The sequence below is a fragment of the Rhinolophus sinicus genome, chromosome 9 (genome assembly GCF_057876585.1).
Source record: "Rhinolophus sinicus isolate RSI-liver-muscle chromosome 9, RSI-T2T, whole genome shotgun sequence".
NCBI lineage: Eukaryota > Metazoa > Chordata > Mammalia > Chiroptera > Rhinolophidae > Rhinolophus > Rhinolophus sinicus.
The window spans coordinates 27,026,874-27,050,169 of NC_142509.1; the positions used below are offsets into that span (position 1 = coordinate 27,026,874).

Below are 23,296 nucleotides of genomic sequence, written 5' to 3' on the forward strand. Positions count from 1 at the left end.
GTTTCCTATTGGTTCACGGAAAGAGCTGGGCGGGGAAACCCGTGACGACTTGGTTGGCAACACATATTGGCCAATGTTTAAGCCAATTGGTAAAGGACTTCCGGATCGCGCGCTCTGATTGGCTGGGAGGAAGGAAAGGTTACCGCCCCACCCCGGGGCGCTCAGAGGTGGAGTCCGGCGCTCGGGCGCTCGGGCTCCGGCGCTTAGGGTCTGCGGCGGCGGCAGGTGAGAGGCCGTGGTCGCGGGGTCGGGTGGCGCGAGGTCCTAGCTAAGACTCAGGACGACCCTAGGATGGGCGCCTGGCTTCTCTGGCTTAGTTTCCCCAACTCTGAGAATCCATACTGAGGTGAGGGATCGGTGACTTCGAATCTGACTTGATTTTGAGCTTCGGGCAAGCAATAGGTTTCCCTGCTGAGAAACGGGGATCACGATAGTACTTAACTCATAGTGAAGTTCAGTTTTTGTTATACGCAGGTAATTAATGCACATAAAGCCTTAAATGGAGGGTGATTTTGCATTATTTATAAAAAAATCTAAAATGCACACACCTGTGGTCCCAGCAAGTGACTTTCTAGGACTCTGTTGTAGAGATCCTCGTTTACATGTGCAGAAAGAGGTGTCATAGCTGTTTTCTGCAACCTGTTTATAATTGTGATACATTGGAAATAGCCTCAATGTCCAGGAGAAAGTTCTTTTTTGGTCCACTAGTTCACTTAAATCTCTTCCTTTAATAGTAGTAGTAATGAAAGCTGGAACCAAGAACACAGCCAGTAATAAGCAGCCATCAGTAATCGAGTGATTATGATGTGCCAGACACTAAGTGTTTCCCTTGCATTATTTAATTTAACTTACCTATACCTATTGAGGCAAATAGTGATTGTCTCCGTATAACATGTGAGAAAACAGGTTCATAGCCATTTCAGTGAGTTAGATAAGAGGACATCACCGGGGCGTAGACGAGCTGGGGTTTGAACCCAGATCATTCTGATGTGTCTAGTTAACTGGAATAACTACTGCACTGCACTGCCTTTTGAGCAAGTGCTAAGAGGTAGCTGCCTTTTTTTGTTCTAACAATGAGCTTGGACTAAGCACTTTCTAAGGTCTTTAAGATCTGGGGACCCTCCATCCTCCCTCTGACTTTCCTTTTCAGGATTCCCAGGAGCCATGTTGTCAGAAGCCCTGCTGGTGTCCGCTCCAGGGAAAGTCATCCTTCATGGAGAGCATGCTGTGGTCCACGGCAAGGTAAAAGGCCCCCAGAGCCTTCAAGGATTGGACACCACTTCTCCCTGGTCCTACTCTTAAAAGAAGCCAAAAGGAAGCCTTGAGGCATAGCCTGGGAGTAGGTCAGAGGGGAGATCAGTTTCTCCCCAGCCAGGCATCGAAAAGACAGGAGTTAGGTCCATTGAAAGGCTTCTCTCGCCCACTCAATAAGATAGCAAAAGATGATATGTAAGGCCCCACGAGTGGAATGAGATCACCCAGGAAGGGAGCTTCGGTGGAGAAGAAAAGAGGTTTGAGGACTGAATTCGGGGTCTTTCCGGATTTAGAAATTGGGAGGATGAGTAGGATTCAGCAAAGGATTCTGAAACGTGCATCATCTCATTTCACTCGTACAACTATCCTCTGAGGTTCAACTTTTAATCCTGATGTACCGATGTGGTGGTTGCGGCTGGGAAGAGGGTTGCCGAGTTGACCAGGGTCCCATACACCCTGGTGGAGCTAGTAGCAAACCTCAGTCTGTCTGAACCCAAAGCTCGTGCTTTTCCCATTCCTCATCTCTGTCATTCTTTATGTTCTTAACTTACATATATCTTTGAAAACATGGTGATTATGGGGAAGCTATTCCTTAGTGTTGGGAACCTCTGAAGTTTTGCATAGGAAAAGCAAATGTCAGTAGATACTAACTCCTGATTGATGGGTAGTGGTAGTGCAGAGGCTTAGTGGGAAAGTATGCCAAGGTTGGTCTGCCAAAGGCATGGGTACAAGTGGCCTTTGTGCTAGCACATTGACCTTGGCCCCTTTGCCCTAAGACAGGAGTTGTACTTGTTGCCACTTACCCTCAGGCTAATTGCTTTTGCCCTATGTTCTGTAGGTAGCACTGGCTGTGGCCTTGAACTTGAGAACATTCCTCCGGCTTCAACCCCACAACAGTGGGAAAGTGGGCCTCAACTTACCAAACATTGGCATCAAGCAAACATGGGATGTGGCCAGGCTTCAGCTTCTGGACACGAGCTTTTTGGGTAAGTGCAGGAAGAACGAACCAGGTATGGGAAGAGCGTGGGCCCTGAACGGAGGGGGAAAGATAATGACTGGCTAGGTATTCCAAGCTGCCCCGACGGTGCCAGAGGCCAGCCACTCTGGGGGTGTTTTCTCTCCGAACCGTGTACCAGTAGCTTTACTTATTCATTCATTCATTCATTCATTCATTCATTCATTCATTTATTTAATTTAAAAGAGTAAAATGATGCACTAGATCTGTGTGGGGTGTTGCAAACAGATTATCGAGGCCTACTGTTGAGCGAAAGAACACGAGATGCACAACAGCACTATGAGGAGGAATGGCACAGATTGTCAGTCTGTATGTAAATGCATAGAAAATGGCTGGAAAGATATACGTCCAGCTGGCAATGTTGATTAGTGAGTTACCTCTGGGGGTCTCCCAGGGGTCAGGGGTGGACACAGGGAGCCTTCCTTCTATGGTGTTATTTTCATAAGGAGAATGTATTGAGTTTTTGTACAATTAAAAATCATTTAAAAGTAATTTATGCTTGTTGTTGGAAACTACAGTCAATACTGGAACATTGCAAGTAAAAAAAACAAAAAAAACAAAGCACTTCTTGTTACCACCCTCCAGTCCCCACCCCGCTTGACAGCTCTGAAGCATTTTGGTGTTAATCCTGCCGGATTATTATCTGTAGATAGATTGAGATAGAGAGAGATCTTGTTTTTTGACTAAAATTGGAACGGGCCACGTAACCTCTTCAGACACGGGTGGGTCTCTTTTTCTTCTCCAGTACATTGAAAGTGCCTTTCGTACATAAAGACCTCCGTGCTCATTTTTGATAGCTTTGGGAATGTTGTGTCCACTCCTATGCAGGCAAGGTTTTTTAATCAGCAGAGTCCCCACCTGCATTAGAACTGGAGCGTGTGTTGTGTTCTGTTCTGTTCTGTTCTGTTCTCATTTGCTGTTTCCTTTCCGGACCGATGCCTCCTTGTTTGGAATGGTGTTTCTCAGTCAGCATGGGGCAAGTGGGACTCTTCCAGGGGTTTATCCCTAACTGTTCCCTGTCTTGCATAAGAAATCAGTCCACAACCAGCCACTCCCAAATACTGTAGGGAGATGGAGTTAAGAGTTGAAAACCCCCATGTTTGAGCCACCATTTTCAATCTTGGTCCTGCCTTGAGATCCCCTGGGGAGGTGTTTGTTGTTTGTAACAATACCAATGGATTCCTGACCCTGCCCCTCTCCTGTTGAGAATCAGTGGTGATGGTAGGGGACAGGGATGTATATTTCGAAGGGCGTCCCCCAGGGTGATCCCAGGGACACCTTAATTAAGAGCCACTGCTTTGGAGCATGCCTCAGAGAAATGGCCATCCTGAGCCAGCTAGATGTTGCTTTCTGTGGTGCGTGGCATTGCCCAGCCAGGCCGGAAATGTGCCCTGAGAACTGGCTGCTGCTTCTGTCTGTCAGTAGCATGGATGGAAGTAGCCAGAGCTGATGGGACATGGCTACAGCCTGGGCAGGTCACTGCTGAGCCTCTGTGAGCAGAGTCGTGTTGCCTTGGAGAGTGGTTGTGAGGACCCAGCAGGATTGGAGGTGGGCTTAGGGCTGTGATGCAGAGGGTAGTACCTACATGAGGGCTTCATCGTTACTGCTACAAGGAGACAAACGGAATCTGAGCCTTTGGGAGACTAATATTTTCTATTCAGTTGTAGGGATCTGCCTTTTTTATTTACTTCCAGTGTTGTCTGGTTCCCTCCTACTAGTCATAAGCTCAGTGAACATTTATTGGGCGTTTATGTGTACCAGGCACTGAGCTAGTGTATTATGAATGACAGCAGTCTTAGAATTCTCCAGCCTTCCCTGGAAGGAGGTGGTGTTATTCATCCCCATTTTATTGACGAGAAAATTGAGGTTCAGGGGCCAAGTGGCTCAGGTTGCACAGCTGGTTGGTGATACAGAAAGGATTCAGACCCAGATCTTTCCAGACTCCAGAACGTAGGCCTTTAATGAGCCATTCCATCTCTATGGCAGCGCTCTGGAGTGTCTGGGCTCTCAGGGATACTGTCACTGGCTTGGCGGCCTTTAAGGTATCATTAATTCAGTCAACCCATAGCTCTTCACATGTGCCCCACCCTGAAGTTCCTAACAGGCACGCCAGCTCAGTTTCATGCCCCTGTAGAATTGGATGCGGGACTCAGGGAGTGTAAAGGTAAGCTGGTCAGACATGCTCTGCCACCTCAGCCTCTCAGACAAACGTGCTCCAGCCTCTTACATGCATTGGAGAGAAACTGCTACCTGGCCTTTTCCTCCTGCCCAACCCAGTCTCCACATTTCACGTTCACTGGTTTGATTTGAGTGTCCTGTTCTAGCTAATTATGTTTTGGGAGAGGGAAATACTTGGGGAATAATGTAATACTGCCTTTGGGATTGGTTTTGTATGATGGAAGTCAAAGCCAGGCCTTTGATTGAGCTATGGTAGCATTCATTTGCATATATATGTGTGTTTTTAAACTAGTATTAATTAAGCACTTACTGCGTTCCCAGAGATGTGTTAAGGATTTATTTTATCTTCATGACAATCTTGTCCCTATTTATCAAGGAGGGAAACTGAGGTTTACAGCAGTTAAGTCACATGCTCAAGGCCACAAAGCCAGTCTGTGACACAGTTAGGACCAAAAACCGTCTACCTGCCTCCAAAACCTTAAGTGCACTGACAGGTTGTGGTGCTCGGACCACGAATCCATGCCCATCGATGCCGATTCCCATGGCTGCTCCGTTCTTTGCCTTCTGTTGTCTATAAAACACTTGAGAGGCCCTCACCCATCTGTGTGTGCTTGTGTGACAGAGCAAGGGGATGTCACAGCGATCACTCCAGAGCAAGTGGAGAAGCTGAAGGAGGTGGCGGGCTTCCGTGAGGACTCTGCCAACCACAGGCAGCTGGCCGTGCTGGCCTTCCTTTATCTGTACCTGTCCATCTGCCGGAAGCAGAGGTGCGTGTGCGGTCTGGGGAAGGAGTCCTGCTTTCTCTAGTTTGGGCTGCAGGAGGACGCACGTGCCTCCTTCCAGGTTTCACAAGGTGGGACAACAGCCATCGACTGTCCCACCATGTGCCAGGCACTGTGACAGATACGTTACGTATGGTCTGTTTATAATATTCACAACAGCCCTATGAGAGAGGCATTGTCCGCATTTTGTGTAGGGAGAAACAGACTCAGAGAGTCACTGAAGGCCATGCTGCTAGTTAGGAAGTGGTGGAGCTGGGGGTCAGCTCAGTCCACCTTAACCCGCACGCTGACATCCTTAACCCCACATTGCCTCCTCTGCCCTCTTCAGTTCAGTAGAACCCCAGCCAGATTCCATCCTTGGATGGGATCCACCGTGTGGCTTCTCCCATGCCATGTCCATACCCAAGTTGCTCAAGAGTCAACTGTATAATATTTCTAATCCTCTAGGAGTTTTCTAATCCTCCCTCGCCCCCACCTTGCCTCTTTTGGGTTCAAGTACCCAGCATGTGGTGGAAAGTACCTGAGCCCAGGTGTAGAGGGCAGTGGGCTAGATGAGACGTTGGGCTCACCTCTGCCGTCGACTCGCTGAGGGGCCTGTTCCCCATCCCACAGGCGCCAGGGAAATGCTGTGATTAGCAGAGTGAAGCCTGTATCCACTCCACCCCTTACGATAAGATCTGGGTTATCCACGCTTAGGGAAGCCAGCGCCTAGGGGGTGACAGTCCTGTTGAGGAGGTGTCACGTGGTGATAGCATGGGCTGAGTCAGACTGCGTGGGTTCATACCCCAGCCTGACCACTTACTGGCTCGACTGAGGTTCTTACCTTTCCTGAGCCTCAGTTTTCTCATCTGTAAAATGGGAGCTATTAAATAGTACCTCATAGGGTTCTTGTGAGGTTAAATAAGTTCATTTATCTAAAGGGCTTGACACACAGCCTGGCACGTTGCTTGATAAATGTTAGACATTATTATTATTATTACTATTATTTATTTTTTATTTTTTCTCAGAAAACTCTTAGAGGATTAGAACTATTATACAGGTGACCCTTGAGCACCCTGAGTTTGAACTACACTGTCCCACTTCTCATGGGTTTTTTTCAATAAATATTCAGTCAGCCCTCAGGCTTCACATCGATGGATGCACAGGGCCAACTTAAGTTATATGCAGGTTTTTTCGACTGCGTGGGGGTTGGTGCCCCGATCCACCCCATTGTTCAAGGATCAACTGTATATGAAATGAGCCTAGCCCTGTCACTGGCACATAGTGAATTGTCACTGTGATTTTTTGGTCCAGAACCCAAAGGGAAAGCTTCAGGCGACAGCCCTTGACTTGTGCCGCAGACGCTGGTTAAGCAGGTGCTGGGTGCCAGGGGCGGTGCTGAGGACACTTTCATAAATGTCTCAACATTTGCTGTCCATTTTCAACTTGAAGGGGGCATATATGTTCCTTCTTGGAAGGGGAAGGGGTGCATTTCAGAATCCCCTGATCGGGGTGAGGTAGCCATGTGAGGTTTGAAAAGGCAGATTCAGTATTATTTTATATTTGGAAAACAGGAAGAGTACTTAATGGAAATTACCGAACATGAAGCTTGACAGTTCTCGCTTGGGGGAAATACACGTTAAGATGCCAATGATCCGAAGCAGGCCTGTGTTAACACACGCTGGGAAACGCTGTCGGTGGGAGACGCATCCTGTCATGGACACACTCACTGCACTGCTATGAGGCTGCCATGGAGAAAGCTTATTGCCGGGGGATCCTTGGACGGGGCAGGGAGGGACTAGGAACGTCCTCTGGGTGGTCATGGGAAGTTTCACACCGGCAACAAGATCTGAGAAGGGTCTTGCAGGATGGGTAGGAAATTCCATGGGGGAGAAAGAGGTGCAAAGCTATCCCGGGCAGGGGGACCAGCCCCTGCTCCGAGCAGGGTAATGAAAAAGCCTCGCTGGTGTGGGCGTTAGGCCCTGCCCATGTCCAGTCCTGGGCCTGGGCTGCTGGCTCAGCTGTGGCAGCTCACCACCCTTCCAGTCACACTCTGTGCCCTGCTGTGTGTGTTTCAGGGCTCTGCCCAGCCTGGACATCGTGGTGTGGTCAGAGCTGCCCACCGGGGCCGGCTTGGGCTCCAGTGCCGCCTACTCTGTGTGTTTGGCAGCCGCCCTCCTGACTGCGTGTGAGGAGATTCCAAACCCACTGAAGGACAAGAAGCCCGTCGGCAGGTAATCACGGCCCTTATCCTGCTCCTCCTTCCTGTGGGCTAGGACCTGAGCCTGGCTTCCCTCGCTGAGGGCTGACCACCACCTTGTGAGGCGAGAGATGTCATGTGGCCACGTCACAGAAGAAGCTGAGGGACAGAGAGGCCAAACGGCCTGGCCCAGGCCAGCCAGCTAGGGATGACAGAGGGATTTGGATCCAGGCAGTCTGGAGCTGGAGCCTGAGCTCTTCAGGCCTGTGCTAAACCACTTGAGCTCCCCAACCCCCAGCCCCTCAGCCCCACCTTGCCTCTTTGGGGTTCAGGTGCCCATGGTGTGGTAGAAGGAGCCTGAGCCCAGATGTAGAGGGCAGTGGGCTAGCTGAGGCGTTGGGCCCCCCTCTGCCACTGACTCGCTGTGGGACCTTGGCCCACTTGCTGTGGGACCCAGGGGTGCCTCAGTGCCCTCCTCTGTAAATGGTAATACTGAGACCAAGGCAGGTATTGCCAGGTCGTATCGATGGTTATGAAGAAACTATGACGTGCCGAGAGATAAGCACAGGAGGTGTGTCTGTCAGATGAGGGCGTCTCCCTTCCTGCGGGTCCTTGACTTGTCTCCACAGAGGGAGCGTCGCCTCTGCGGTTCTCACTGAGCCAGGGAGGCCTGTTAGGACAGGCTTGCTGGCAGTTTCTGTCCCTGCGGGAGTACGCCTGGAGAAGCCACCCCGAGCACAGAGGTTATGCAGTTTGCCCTGGGCCTCGTCCCGGGAGTTGTGGATCAGGCCTCAGAAACCAGTCTGGCAGCTTCTTGGCAAGGCCTGTCCCTGGACCTACAGGGCTTGGGGGAGCCCTCCCGCTGGGGGGCCTCCGGTCCCAGCCACGTGGAGGCCAGGTGTGCTGTGTTAGGTGGACTGCTGGCCTCGTCTGACTCCCGGCGTAGTCAGCCCACCCGAAGGCTGCGCAGACAGTGCTGGCTGCCAGGATGGACGCAGCCGCGTGTTTCCCCCCAGAGCAGTGTTCCTGTGCCCTCTGTACCTGCCGCAGGGGCACCCCAAAGAACATAATGTGCAGGCCTGTGGCTGAGGTACTCCGTCCCCTTCCTGAGTCTGGCTTTGAAGTGAGGTTTTCTGCCTCGGCCCTGAAAACACTGGTTTTCTGTTTCCTCAGCCTGCTGAGTTCCCTGTAGGAGTTCTGTCTCCGCCAGTAATTGCTCTTCTGAGGCACGGAGGTTAAAACATAGATGAATTCAGATTGAGCCCAGAGGTCACTTTGGTCTCTGTGGCAGCGGTAGATCTGGGGGCTGTTGATGTCACATCTCTGTCATCTTGGAATGGCTCCTGTGCGTGGAAAGAAGGTGGAGGGGTGGGGCAGGTGGCTGTTGTCAGGGGAAGAATCCAGCAGGTAATGAGAGATTGCACCTGGAGGTAACAGGTGATGGTTTTCCAGAATTTCAGGAAGGTTTGCCTGCTAGCTCGCTACGTGGCCTTGCAACACCTTTTTCCCTCTGGGGCTCTGTTTCCTCTGCAAGCGCAGGGCTGCTCCACATCATCCCGTGGGGGGCCTCCCCGCCTTGACCCTGTGGTAGATGGCAATTCAGGACAGAGGCTTCGAAACTGCTGCTCATTCCTGTCTGCTCATCGCTGATTACAACCCAGATGAGGGGAGGCCTGGTTGCCCTGGGTCTCCTGAATAGACACCTACCCACAGGCCAACAGCCTGGAGGGCAGAGGGTGACTCGTGTGTCTGTATGTGTGTGCGTGGGCTTTTTCTGGCTGCTTCCACCAGTTCTCCACCTCCGCTACAGGCCCAGTCATCCCTTCGCAGAATCTTTGGGGGAGATCCAGAGATGGGGGGTGCAAATCGGGCTCACCACGGGTGTCTGGAATTGGAATGCATGACGGTTGTGCTTTTGGCCTGCTGGCAGGGCTTTGGGAAATAGTCGTCGCTCTGCTCGCTCTTCAAGTCTGGCGTGGCTCAGGATCAGGCACTTCTGTAGGGTCTGTTACAGTAATAGTGACTGTCTGCGCACACAGTGCCGGGTGCTCTGCCAGCATTTAATCCACCTGCCATGCAGGCTAGTTGCTGAGCAGGGTGGAATTACCATTCGACAGATGAAGAGAGGGGCTCAGAGAGGTTAGGTAATGGGCCCACTGTCACTCAGCTAGTAAGAGGCAAAGGAAGACCGTGGGAACCGTCCTGGGCTCTCTCCACAGTGCCAGGCAAGAGGGTCTCAGAGGGCAGGGAAGGTATGGCGCACGCTTTCGCTGGAGAGTTTCTGAGCTTTTGTTTTTGTTTTTTCTCCTGTTTTTGAGTTTGAGGGCCCAAGCCCCTTTGCTTTTTGGTCTCCACCAGGCCCAGCCTATGGCCCCTGCCTCTGCTGCCCAAAGGGACCCCTGTCCCCGACTCACCACTACGGTAAAGATGAATTTCTGTGTCTTCTTCAGGTGGACCGAGGAGGATTTGGAATTAATTAACAAGTGGGCCTTCCAGGGGGAGAGGGTGATTCACGGGAACCCCTCTGGAGTGGACAACGCCGTCAGCACCTGGGGTAGGTGCTGCCTCACGCTTGTTTTCTTTATTGGTCTTGTTTTTAAGAGTCGTGCAACTTACAGATGCCCAGGTTCTATTGGTTTGGGAGGAATAGAATCAATGGGTTCCGAGAAAAATCGCATTTTCCTGTTTTGAAGGGAATGGGGGAAATCTCAGCCTCGCACCTGAGTCTGAATTTCAGGTCCGGTGGGGCTGGGGCCTGGAAAGCTCCATCCAGCTCCAGGGAGTTCCCTGGTGAGGTCCATAGTTAAGGCTGCAGAACCGCTGCTGTGGTGTTTACAGACCACAGAGTGGAGCTCCCCTCTGGTGAGGATGCGTGCGTATTGGACCTGGACGTAACCCTGCGTCCCGCCGTCACCATGTCACCATGTGGCCTGTCAGAGTGGAGCTGGGCAGCCTGGAGGGAAGGGAGTGACCTTGGAACCCAGGCCTGGTGAGAGCTCTCTAGCAGAGCGTGGAGTGCCTGCATGCCCTCCTGGGCCTTTGGTGGCTGAAGCCGAGAGGATGGTTATGGTATTTAGTCTGTTCCCATGAATGGGGCAAAACACAAACCTGCCCCTGAATCCAGCCTGTCTCCCAAGAGGCAAAGGTCCGTCGCTTTTCTGACCTGCTGGTTTTTGTCTTTAGGAGGAGCGCTCCGGTACCAACAAGGAAAGATTTCATCCTTAAAGAGGTAACGAAGTGGCACGTTCCCCATGGCTGCTCCAGAGGGGAAGCTCTGTTTCTTTGTTACATAATGTGGGGCAAGTGTCTCTGGGCTTTGCCCCCGGTCGATGTGGCCCTCACAGGCCAGGGGCCCTGAGGAAACCCTGCTCTTTCCTTTTCCACTTCAGCTGTTGAATCTTGCCTAGAGGGCACAGGGGACGTCATGCATAGCCACCTTCCAGAACGTGGCTATTCCCCCAGACCCGTGACCGCTCATTTAGTCATTCATTCACTCAGCAAACAAGAGTTGGTATCTACTGTGTTCCCGATGATGCTGTACTAGGAATGAGGGCTATAGAGGTGAATCGTGGACATGGTTTTGAGCGGGTGGGGACAGACATGCACACAGAAGCCACCCCCAGGCATCGTGAGAGTTGCCATAATGAAGGCACGCCAGGCAGAGCCAGGACAGGAGCCCGAGGGAAGCTCGTGAGAGGCTTAGCGCAGAGGTGACATTTGGCAACTTTCAGCCCATTTTGTTTCTTTACCCCGCCCTCTGGAGTAACTGGAATCACCAACGTGCATATTCAGCATCCTCTTTGCACTCAGAGTAGGCATGTCGGGGAATGAGGTATGGGACAGGCAGGAGTGGGTCCTTTTTGGCTGTTCCCTGAGCCCTCGATCAAGTCGGTTGGTGGGGTTTGTCCCAGGGCACCTGGCTGCCTCAGTGGGCTTTTCCAGGCCTCTGAGGGGCCCAGGGCTGGCTCTCATCTTCTTTCCCCAGGGTGGTCTTCTTTGTGGATGGGCAGCAGACCCTGACCCACTGCCCTTGCCAGCTGGGCCACTCCATGAGAGGCTCAGTGACCTCGGGTGACATAGTGCTGCACTCCTGCACCTCTGGGAGCTTCCTGTCCCAGCCGTCTCGGCTTCGGGGAGCCAGGCCTGACTCTGAGGCTCCTCCTCTGGGTTTCTGAACCTCACATTATTGACATTGTGAGCTGGATAATTCGCTATAGTGGGGCCATCCTGGGCACTGTAGGACGTTATGTGGCATTCCTGAACTCCACCCACTAGATGCCAGTAGCACCTCCCCCATCTCCCTGTTGTGAAGACCAAAAATGTCTCCAGACATTGCCACATGTCCTATGGAGGGCAAAATTCCCCTGCGTGACTATCTCTGATCTACAGGAGAAGGAAGCAGAGCCATTGAGGATCGTGGCACAGCTTCCTCTGGCTCCCTGTGGCATCGATGGCTGTGCCTTTGGGAAACATAAAGCAGGCTGAGGGGCTCAAGGTGGACAAGGGAGCTAGTTGGATGGATGATGAGTGCAGGCCTCTGATGAGATGACATTTGAGCTGAAACCTGAATGAGATACAAGAGTAAGTCAGAGCTTGGGAGGATGGAGGTGGGTCCTGGGCAGAGGAAGGCAAGTGCAAAGGCCCTGAGGCAGGAGTACGCCTGGCCTTTTGAGCAGCAGCCAGGCGGCCAGGGTGGCTGAGTGGAATGAGCACCCAGGGAGGACAGAGAGAAGATGAGGCGAGGCTGGGGAGGTAGCCAGGCTGAGGATGCACGTGCACTTACAGGGCATAGCCCCAGGTGATGGTTACAGGCGGTCTTCGGCGCCCTGGGTTTTCTGGGGCTGGCCTGTTTGCAGAGGACTTATCCAAGAAAGATGAAGAGACAGTACCCAAACTCCTCCCGCCCTGGTGGATGGATGGGAACACAGAGCAAAGCGTTCACTTCTGGCTGCAGGGCGCCACGGCGAGCAGATGGCAGATTCTCTGCGAGGCAGAGAGGCCAGGCCACATTAATCCCTCTGCTGGCTTACAGGGGAGCCCTTTTGCCCCCAAACCATGCAGGGTGCTTCTCCGTAAAACAAATGCATTTGTTTGCAAAGTGGATCAAGATGTGGCCTCCCAGAATGTGCTGCTCTTTGGAGGAACGGCTTGTGTTTAAAGGGAAGAGAAAAGCCAACTAGACTGTTCATCTTTTGTAAAGTTGAAAAAAAAAAAACGAAACAAGAGCCGGCCTCCAAGGCTGAGAATCGATATTAATTTCATGGGCTTATGGGCGGTGAGATCAAGGAGGGGTCTGGCAGCCTATTCCAGTCCTATTGGATTTTACAATCTTGAGCTGTGAAAAGAAAAGCGAAGAAAGCTATCAAGGGGTCTGCCCATTTCCAGCTCTCTCAGGCCAGAGCTCATCCAAATTCTCCACCCTCTGCCCCTGCCAGCAGCTCTCTGAAAGGCAGGTTGGGATGACAAGAAATGGGGGCTGCAGTCCCCGAAGGCAGCTAACCACAAGGACAATCGGGACTGTGGCTTTAGGAGGGATTATAAGCTCAGAGGGCAGGCGAGGACAACGGGCTCATGCTGGAGAGCCGGCTTACCGTGGCCTTCCCGACCCTCTGTTCTCTTACCTGGGGTGGCCTGGCGCGGCTGACTGAGTCCCTCTAACCACATCTGGTTTCAAAGCAGGGCAGGAATGGGCTCAGCATGCTGGGAACCCGACTCCTCCACAAGCTGCCCTCCCTCGAGCTAATCTGGGTATCTTCCCTCCCCCATGCCCTCCCCACGATCCATCCCAGGACCTGTTGCTTTTTCTTTCTAAATCTCCAGCACCGTCCACTTGAGCTCCCCGGGGGAGTGGGGGTCATATGACGGAACCTTGGCCCCTTGTACTCTTCACTGTAGAGCCTTGGAACTGCTGACTCCAGAATGTGCCATGCTCCATCACTTCCAGGCTGTGCTGGGCCCTCTCATGTGCCAAATACATACAGGTGCCCAGTGAAAGCCGAGTGAGTGAGCGAGAGAGTGAAGAGCCAAGGGAAGTGTCCGTCCGCCCAGGGGCTGAAGCGGAGCTGCAGCTGTGGCCAGCTGCAGGCACACTGGGCTGGGGATTCGGGAGCTGAGCTCCCCTGACCCAGCTCCTCCATCCTCAGCTCACTGGGCACCCCTTTCACCCCACAGGCCACCAGCTCTGAAGATCCTGCTGACCAACACCAAAATCCCTCGCAGCACCAAGACTCTGGTGTCCGGTGTCCGGAGCAGGCTGCTCAAGGTGCTTGCTCCGCCCTTGGGAGGGGTGCCGCCAGGGTCATGACCGTCACGGGGTAGGGGGGCACTCCCTGTGCCCCATGGGTTAGTACTAGGGAGGGTGGAAGGAGCTGATGGTCTCCATCACTTGGGGAGGCACTTTTGGCGGATAGGGAGGCGCTGTCTGTCCACCCACCAGCTGGGAAGAGGGACAGGGCTCGTTAGACGTGTTGGCTTCGCAGCGAGAACCCCCACATGTGTTGTGTTGGGCGGCTGGGCAAGGCAGAGCTCAGGCCGGAAGGAGAGGCGGTTTCCTCAGAGGGTAGGTGTAGGCCATGGGGACACCTTCCTCCGCCTCATTGCCTGGGCGCTGTCCAGTCCTGTTTGCCCCTAGGCCTGATCGGCCTTCGCTTCCTTTCCGTCCAGTTCCCAGGGATTGTGGCCCCTCTCCTGACTTCCATAGATGCCATTTCCGTGGAGTGTGAGCGCGTGCTGGGAGAGATGGCGGCAGCCCCGGCCCCAGAGCACTACCTCGTGCTGGAAGTAAGAGCCTGTCTGTGGGATCCGGGGTCACTCACCCACACCGCTGTCCAAAGCAGGGGCTCCCCTATCACTACGCTCAGAATCCCCGGCGGGGTCCTGTGCGTGCACACACGAGCAAGCATGCCTTCATTTTTAAGCCTCTATCCAGGTGACTGAGGTAATTAAGTGAGAGGATACAAGAAAGTGCTGAGGGCAGTGCCTGGTTCGAGGCAAGCGCGATGGGCCAGGTTTGGGGTCATGCGCGTTTCAGGAGCACCAGGATATTGCTGACACAGTCTTCCCTGGGTCTAAGGGTGATTTCTTACTTGGCTGCCTCTTCCCTGCTGTTTGCGCTAACTGCACTTACTTATTCAGTAACTGTTTTTCACCTGCATGCTTTGGATCAGACATGCCTAAGCCGGTGCTTTCGTCGTCGTTACCCCAGCCACTACCCTTCTAGTGTGGAGGTTGAGACCTCATGCTTTGTATTTAGTCGCCCAGGTCTGAATCCTGCCCCCCGCCCCACCCACCCCCGGAGTGCCTTAAGAATGAATGCAGTGAGGTCCCATGGGTGACGTACAAGCACAATGCCTGAGGAAACACCAGCTCAGTACGTAAGCCAGAGGGCCCAGGCTTGTCCTCGGACACGGTCCATCTGGCCTGGTAAATGTGGGCTGACATTGAAAAGCCATCTGGCTTCTTTTGAAGAACCACAGGATCAGGCAGCCCCACGTCGTGGCTGTGCAGCAGCAGTCAGCTGGAGGTGCAGAGGGGCCTCCTGTGGGGGCCGTTTCTCCCCAGTCCTTACCGTTCTCTATGTATTAACCCACAGGTACTATAATCTTCGCCTGGGTCCTCCCTGTCCCACTGTAGGCATTTGAGTTGTAGCCCCTGTAATCAATGGAATCTGCTACTCTTAAGTCTTTTCACAAACGATTTCTCATTTGATTCCTACCTGTTGCCCCCATTTTTCAGACATAAAAACTGAGGTCTAAAGAGAGCAACTTTCTCCAAGGTTTTCTGACTAGGGAGTGGCTGAGCCAGGGGTCAGACTGACTGACTTATTCCTTTAGTCAGCAGATCTTTAATGAGCACCTACTATGGGCCAGGTACAGGGACTCCACCCAGTTCCTACGCTTTTGCCCTCATGGCCACAGCCATTGCCTCACTGGCTCCCAGTTCCCTTCACGTGGAAAGGAGGGAACACGGTCCTCCTGAGCAGGAAATTAATAATGATAGAGTAAGGCCTGCAGTGCACCCCGCTGAGCCCCTGAGAATACAGAACAGCTCGTCGGTTATACACTGTGTGTATTTTTGGCTGTGGCAGCCGCTGAAACGTGCACCTCGGCTCCCGGACAGCTTTGAGCTCAAACCAGCGAGCTGTTCTCATGTGTCACAGCCTGTCATCTGATCCTTGACAGATTTTGGATCAGAATGTGACAGGTGTCTGGAACCTGCCTTGGCAGCGTGACACCTGGCGCTCAGGCGCAGAGAGAGGCCCCCAGAAGTTTTTCCTCACATCCAGCCCTCAGGCCCATTGAAAGGCACCCGGGGCTGCCACTGGGCCATCACGCCTGTCTGCTCCTTTGTCAGAAGTGCTGGAGGTAGGAGGCGGCTGCGGGGGAGGGCTGACCCCACCCTGCTGCCTCCCTGGGCAGGACAGCCAGGTGGGCTTCCGCAGACAGCTGGTGATTGGCAGTGCTCATGGCGCACCGGGGTCCCAGCCGCCTGGAGCAGAGCTGCGTGCTGTCAAGCCCAGTAGCGCGAGTGGGTGGCAGCAGGAATGCCGAGGGCGCTCCCGGAGGCAGGGCAGACACAAGCTTCCCATTCAGGCAGCCCCAGCCTCTGGTACCAGCTCTGTTCCTTACTAGTCCGGTGACCTTAAGCAAGTCACTTTCCTCTCAGCCTCAGTTTCCTCCTTTGTAAAATGGGGCCGATGGTCATTACCCCGTAAAAGTAACCAGTAGCAGTTGATGTCTGCCAAGCACTGATCTCATGCCAGGCATTGTATGGAAGGCTCACTTCATCTCACCCTCACGGCAATGAGGCAGACCTTCTTACCATCCCTGTATAAGGGGGGAAACTGAGGCTCAGAACGAAAGACCTGGTCCAAGGACACACACCATGAAGTGGCAGAGCTGGGACTCAAACCCAGGCCCGCCTGACTCCAGAGCCCACCTTTTAACTTCCCGACGGCAGGGAGGGACCGTAGCTGGGTGCTCATTCTTAGAGCCCCAGCGTCTAGCATGGTGCCGGCGCGTGGTAGGCATTTGGCCAACACTGATGAAGTGAATGACGTGTGAATAGGGGGTGCCCGGGCAGTGGCAGCGGTAAGCTTCATGGCATCACCCTGCATCTCCTCTGCTCCTCAGAAGAGAAGGAATTGTATTATGCATGATCAAAGAAACCTGAACTCTTTCCCCCGCTTGTGTGTGACCTTGGTGGAGCACCGGGGTATTGCTGACACAGCCTTCCCTGGGTCCGAGGCCGATTTCTTACTTGGCTGCCTCTTTCCTGCTATTTTCGCTAACTGCACTTGTTCATTCGGTAACTATTTATCACCTGCATGCTTTGAATCAGACATGGTCTAAAATTGTGCTTTCATTGTTGTGAGATTTTCTTCTGAATATCAGTACCTGAGGCAGCTGGAGGATGGCATATTACTTGGGACTTCTCCTGTAAATGACAGAAATTCATCTCAACCAGGCTTTAGCAGACAAGGAATTTATTGGCTCATAACTGAGAACACCAAAGGGAGGAGCAGCTTCAGGCATGGCTATATCCAGGGTCCCAGACAACCTAGTCTGAAATCGCTCTCCGTCTTCCATGTAACCTTTGACCCTGTGCGGGATAGATAACTCTGGCCATTTACCTCTGAACCCAACCAGTTGTAGCAGCTCTAGTGGAAAGAGCCTGAGGAAACCCTGATTGGCCCCCATGCCCATCCCTGACCACTCACTGTGGCCAGAGGCTTCCATGGCCAAGCCTGGGATGCTCACTACCAGCTCCATCCTAGCCGCATGGGAATTCCTGCAGGAAGGAGAAGTTCTTTTGCCAACAGAGAGGGACAGTGGTATGCTGGATAGTCAAAGCCATTTGCTGGCCCAAACCAGCATCTGTCAGATGGGTGGGGCGGGCATAGGACCTCGACCTCAGGCAGGCCAAGCAGGAGCAGACTGAATCTTCTCCTCCAGGAGCTCATTGACATGAACCAGCACCATCTGAATGCCCTCGGTGTGGGGCACGCCTCACTGGACCGGCTCTGCCAAGTGGCCAGGGCCCATGGACTCCACAGCAAGCTCACTGGCGCTGGTGGCGGTGGTTGTGGCATCACTCTCCTCAGGCCAGGTACGGGAAGGGGGGCAGGGTTGCCAGCATAGGCATTTCCCTTGGGAGGAGGAAGAGGCCTGTAAATAAGTCTCATCTCTGCTGTGTGGCCTTGGGCAAGTTATTAACCTCTCTGGGCCTTCGTTACTACATTGGTAAACTAAGGATGCCAACATCTAGATTATAAGATTGTTCCCCAGATTCAAGGAGAAAAATACATTGAGAGAGCCTGGCAGAGGGCTGCTGGGTGGTAGGGCTTCCTATCGTGGTGGCTCTTTCTACCACCTTCTCAGACTTGGAAGCCTCCCACAAGCCTGAGAAATAACCAGGACACTGTCACCACTCATCTTGGCCTCAGACCCTCTACTGTCCCTTCTTGATGTGGCCAGGATGGGGACTGACCTTATTTCAAAACAAGGGTTTCTGTCCCCTTAGTCTTTGGGGGAAGGGCAAACCCCGCTCTCGGGACCTGGGACTAAGAGCTCCCGCCCGCCGCCGTTTCCTTCAGTGCTCTCTGCTCACTCCTCGTGGTCTCCTTTCACTCAGTCCCCCTCCTGTACCTTCTCCTTCCTTTTTCTGTCCTGCCTTCCCCCTTCACTTTGCAGTAAGCCCACAGTGGCCCCTGAGGCCTCCTCTCAGCCTCAGTGAGACTCCCAGGCCCCAGGAAGTCGCTGCCCCAGACCTTGACTGTTGGGTCCTAGTTCAGGGTCAGTGACGATGGTGAGAGAACATTTCTCGAGCATGGACGGTGTACCAGGCACTTGATCTGCATGATCCCTTGTAAGCCTCACAGTGACCCGGAGCAGAAGGTATCGTTATTAGCCCCATTGTCCGGTGAGGAGACTGAGGCTCAGAGAGAAGTCACTTGTTTGAGGCCCTACAGCCAATATGTGACGAGGCCAGGTCCATGTGACTCCAGAGCCCACCTTTTCCTTGAGTGGGGATGGACATTCTCCAAGGGAGCAGATGGGTGTCAGGGGTGACCTGTGGCTTTCCCTCCCCCCAGATCTGGAGGGGCCAGAGGTGGAGGCCACGAAGCAGGAGCTGACCAGGGACGGGTTTGACTGCTGGGAAACCAGCATCGGTGCCCCTGGCGTCTCCGTCCACTCGGCTGCTTCCCTGGATGCCACCGTCCGGCAAGCCCTGGATGGCCTCTGAGGTGAGCCCACGCTGCTGCAGCCCCACCAAGAAGCGCGTTGCTGGATTATTCTGGGGGCGAGAGTTGGCCTCTGTGCTGGTCAGTGGGCACCCAGTTCCTGACACCGACAGAGAAGCCCAGCCCCCTATGATGTCCCTACCGCTGGCTGTGCCCCTCTATTCCCAGTGGTGGGAACTGGAACTTGCAGTGGGCTGGGCTGCCCGGAAGACATGGTCTGCGTTCTGCCTTCTCTCAAGCCAGCCTGGCAGTGGGGTAGCATGGGGTCCTCTGAGACTGCAGACCTGAGACCTGAGATGCTTTTTCTCCTGTCCTCCCCGAGACTCCGCCAGACCCACCTGCTTTGGGCCTCTGCCTTCACCACCAACTCCCTGGCTGACCTGGCAGGGTGCTCAGATGCAACGCTCTGGTTCCTAGAGAATCGTGCCTTCTCCCTTCAGTCTCTGCACTTCCTTCTGTCTCTCAGGGCTAGGCCCCCCCACCTCTTCCAGGAAGCCTTCCCGGAGCCCTGGCAAGGTGACTCTTGTCCCTCTTCCCTCCCTTCATACCTTTAGTTTTTTTAAACCTTCATCACTTTGTGTGGCCTGCTCTTCTCTCAAGCTAGACTGCGGACTCTTACAGGGTGTCTGGGTGGTGGTCTTAGCCATCTATCCTGTGGTCCGGGGTTTGACCAGAGGCCAGGTCAATGTCCAGTTTCTTCTAGTCTGTACCCGAGGGGTTTGGAGAAAAGATGGCAAAGGGGAAATAAAAAGATCTTTAGTACAGTGCTCCATTCTGAGTCTGGAAAAGAAGGATGAGGGTCTGGTAGTTTCTAGCCCACCTACACCTGCCTTTTCTGATATGGTCCCTTCTCCAGCTACTTTGTCAGTGCAGCTCTTCAGGAATTGAAGGAAAGAAGGGCTCTGGGTCACTTGGTTGCGCGTCTCAGAGATGAAATGGGCTTCTTCCAGATGGCCCTGCCAGTCGGGAATGGATGCCAGAACACAAGGCTCCGCCCACCAACACAGCTCCAGCCTACTTTTCCAAAATGGGGAAGTTTAAGCTTCCTAGTTCTTAGAATCATGAGCATCCACTATTTCAGAGACTTTTATAAGCCTTGGAAACAAAAACCTGCTGTAGGTCCTGGAGTATTCCTTTCTTTCTGAAATTAACTGGGTGGGGAAAACACTCAAGTGCTTATAGCCCGGTGCCTGGCACCTACCTGGCCTGATTTGAACTTACTAGTCAAGACTTTTTTTGAAATGGCAGAATCCATCAAAAACCCTTGTAGCTAGTGCATTGCCAACAGAAGCTCCTGGAACCGGGGACCTGCAGGGGGCAGGACAGGGAGATGGGGGCTAGGGCAGGGGTTTCTGGATTTGCTTAAAATGGCTCAGTGTGCTTCTGCCCTTGGCCACTAGGGGGCAGCTGGCGCCTTTCCCAGCATCTTCACAGGGAGGGTGGGTGGCAGCTGGCCTGATGAGCAGAATCAGCTCAACCCCTATCACCCACACCAGGCCTCTCTCCAGGCTCCACCTGGGGTCACTACCAGGAGTGTGATGGTGATAGAAAGGACACCAGCCCCAGCTTAACTTGTAAAAATGGCCCCAGCATCACTGATGGCTTCCCCCACCCTTTAAAACAAAATGCATAAAACAGTGAGTACCGAGCGCTTGCCATGTGCCGGGCACTGTTCTGAGCATGGTACACACATCTCTTTTCATCTACCCCAGACTTGTGTTTTAATTGCTAGTCTCAACCCCGTTTTACAGATCAGGAAACAAGCTCAGAGAGGTTGAGTAACTCACTTCTGCCTGGGCTCCCATTTAGCTCAGCCACCTCCTGGCCACATGACCTTGGGCAAGCCAGTCCGGCTCTGGAGACCAGTCTCTTCATCTAGAAGATGGAAATAATAATAGCCACCTGATAGAGATTTCATGAAGACTGAGTGAGAAAGTGCACATAAAGCCCTTGGCACAGAGCCTGGCACATAGTAAGCGCACAGTAAATGCTCATTATTATAACTGTCCTGTGCTGAAAAATTAGGTGTCCCTCAGCCCAAAATTTGGGCAGCCCAGAAATTTCAGAATGGTACAGAGAGCTGGTTAGAAGTGCCCAGCCCAGTTTGTCCAAACCTTCTAGGTTGAGATCCCTGGGGTCACTGTTAGAGAAACAGCCAATGCCCACTGGCTTCCCAGCCTCCCAGCTTCCTCTCCAAAAAGACGGACACACAGTCGTGGTGCCCTCTTTGCCAGCTGGAGGACAGCAGTTCAAGTTAGCATTTGGAACCACTCCCAGCATCTGCAGCCGATTGTGGATTTAACACCCCCACCCCTACCCCACCCCCCAGAGCCTGAAGTTCACAGAAAATTTCCCCGGTCTGGTAGAGGTCGCATGTTAGGAGACAGGCAGCACATATTGTGATTCACACCAGACAGAGTAGCTGCTGCAATTCCACCGATGTTCTTTCTGCTGGTGAAGATTTTTCCTCCCCGAGAACGTCCCCCATGGACCACTGGCAGCCTGTTGAGTTTGGCAGCTGGCTGCAGGTCAGCAGGCATGGTCGAGGCTGGCTCTGCCATCTCAGTGTGCTCGGGACAGAGTGCTTTGTCTTTCAAGGTCTCCGTTGTCATTCTCATTCGCTGGCAAGAGCTTTTTGTAAGGCACCTAGCTTGATGTCCAGCACCTAGCAGGCACCCCCTTCCCCAGCCCTTCCAGGCTTGCAGCTAGTTTGGGCTCAGCTCCTTGGCTGTCTCAGCACCTACTGTGTGCCATTCCGTCATTCATTGTCTTAGATGAGGAAACCGAGGCCCAAAGACGTTAAGCATTATGCCTACACAATATGTTTTCATCTCGAATGCCCAGGCCATAGTCACATGTCTTCTCAGTTGTCTCCTAAATGTCCAGAATTCTGTTTAGGACCATACATCTGGCTGCTATAGCCCTCAATTCTCTCATCCAGCACAGCAGGTCTATATATATACACATGCATACACACACATTGTTTTCTCCATTACATGGCTTACTTGAGACCTGGCTGTGTGAGGAGGCAGTGTGTCCTGTCTCCTGCATTGGTTGTTCGGTCAGACCCCTCCCTGTGGCTTTGACAGCTGCTGAATTGCTAATAGCCAACCTTTCTGAGCACCTGCTCTGTGCCCAGCATGGCGCTGAGTGCTTTATGCCCCCTATCTGTGTGAATCCTCTCGGTTCAGTGAGATAGGTGTTGTTCTGATGCCCATTTTGTTGATGAGTAAACTGAGGCCTGGAGAAGGAAAGGGACTTGACCGAGGTCACAAGGCAAGCGAGTGGCAGAGTGGGATTTGAACCCAGGTCTGTGTGACGTCAGAGCCCTGCTCTCAGTTACTATATTGTACTATTTGGGAGATGACCGGGGACCTCCCAAAGCCCCTTCTCCATTCCCTGCCTGAGTAGCTTAATCGAGTTGTCACAACCATCCCACGGGTGCTCGCCCACCTCCTGCCCCCTTGGTCCTCATTACCACCCACACTTTGGACCTGGCCCTGCCAACACAGCAAATGGGCAAACGGATCGAACTGCCAAAGATGACCAACGGTGCCCAGAGCCACTATCTACCCCCTTCAAACAAAAAACCTGGCACTGAGTTGTACAAACACCACACCCCATGTCTTCTCAAGATTGAACCGGACCAGGACGATTGCCTCCAAAGTCAACCAGACGGATGTTTCAGTTGCTTGTAATAGGAATCCAAAAGCATCAGGGTCAGGAGGACCCTCGGAAACCACACAGTCCAACGTCTCATTTGCAGCTGCTAGTGGAGAAACCCAAGCCCAGAGAGGGCAAGAGACCTGCCTAAGGTCACACAGTGAGCCACCTTTGCGTTTTCTCGCCGCCAGGGCATCACCATCACAGAAAGAGCACTGTGCTTGGAGTCCAGGAGATTGGTCTCAGGGCCAAGCTTCTGCACCTGCTGACTGTGTGGCCTGGAGCAGAAACTTCCCCCTGGGCCTCAGTTTCCTCAAATGTAAAATGCCAGGCAGGGGGCTAAACCCATCAGGCGTTGTCACATTTCATTCCCACAAGTCTGTGGTGCAGCTAGGACAGAACCACAGCCCCTTATCTGAAACCCCAGAGCCAGCTCTGATTTGGAATTCAGAAGTTTGCAGTTTGAGGGATAGATGCCCTATGTTCCATCCCTTGCCTCTGGGTGTCTGGGGCAGCACCACCCGGACTCTGCAGTGAAAAGTATGAAGAGTGAAGATCGTATGTCAGCCCGTGTTGCCTTTGCTGCCAAAAGCGTTTTGGTGCCAAGCTTCTGGATTTTGGAGTGTCTTATATTGTGGGCCTGAATGATTCTCCCATTCTACAGAGAAGCAGACATTGGCTGCTCAAAGAAGTTCAGTGACTCACCCCAGCCACGAAGCTAAGGGGGTGAAGCCCAGGCTTGAACCCCATCCATCAGCCTGGACACGACCTCCCGTGCTGTAGGGGCTGGCCTCTCTCTGCCCATTGGGGTGGGAAGGCGCTTCACCGGCCTGTTGGGGCTGGACGCTGTTCTCCATGGTATAGGCTGAAGGCAAGGGGCTCCTGGGCCCCGGGTACATGGGCTCAAGCTGGTAAGTCAAACCAAAATCGTCTTATTTTTTTTCCCCCAACCATACATAAAGCTTGTAATGTGACAAACGTGA

General features: G+C 53.1%; 1 protein-coding gene across 1 annotated transcript; it reads left to right on the plus strand.

Annotated features, from left to right (window-relative positions):
• The first annotated feature begins 113 nt into the window (after nucleotides 1–113).
• MVK (mevalonate kinase) lies at nucleotides 114–19,417 on the plus strand. Its single transcript, XM_019757495.3, has 11 exons — nucleotides 114–225; nucleotides 1,151–1,242; nucleotides 2,093–2,240; nucleotides 5,070–5,214; nucleotides 7,287–7,442; nucleotides 9,859–9,962; nucleotides 10,592–10,637; nucleotides 13,580–13,670; nucleotides 14,072–14,188; nucleotides 17,362–17,515; nucleotides 18,501–19,417. The coding sequence occupies exons 2-11, from the start codon at nucleotides 1,165–1,167 to the stop codon at nucleotides 18,650–18,652; spliced, it is 1,191 nt and encodes a 396-aa protein (XP_019613054.3). The 5' UTR covers nucleotides 114–225; nucleotides 1,151–1,164; the 3' UTR covers nucleotides 18,653–19,417.
• Nucleotides 19,418–23,296: the final 3,879 nt, after the last annotated feature.

Excerpts from the sequence above, each read along its gene's own strand:
- MVK (XM_019757495.3), top strand. The coding sequence starts at position 1,165 with ATGTTGTCAGAAGCCCTGCTGGTGTCCGCTCCAGGGAAAGTCATCCTT. Across the intron at positions 7,443-9,858 it reads GACAAGAAGCCCGTCGGCAG|GTGGACCGAGGAGGATTTGG; the intron begins GTAATCACGGCC and ends TGTCTTCTTCAG. Across the intron at positions 14,189-17,361 it reads AGCACTACCTCGTGCTGGAA|GAGCTCATTGACATGAACCA; the intron begins GTAAGAGCCTGT and ends CTTCTCCTCCAG.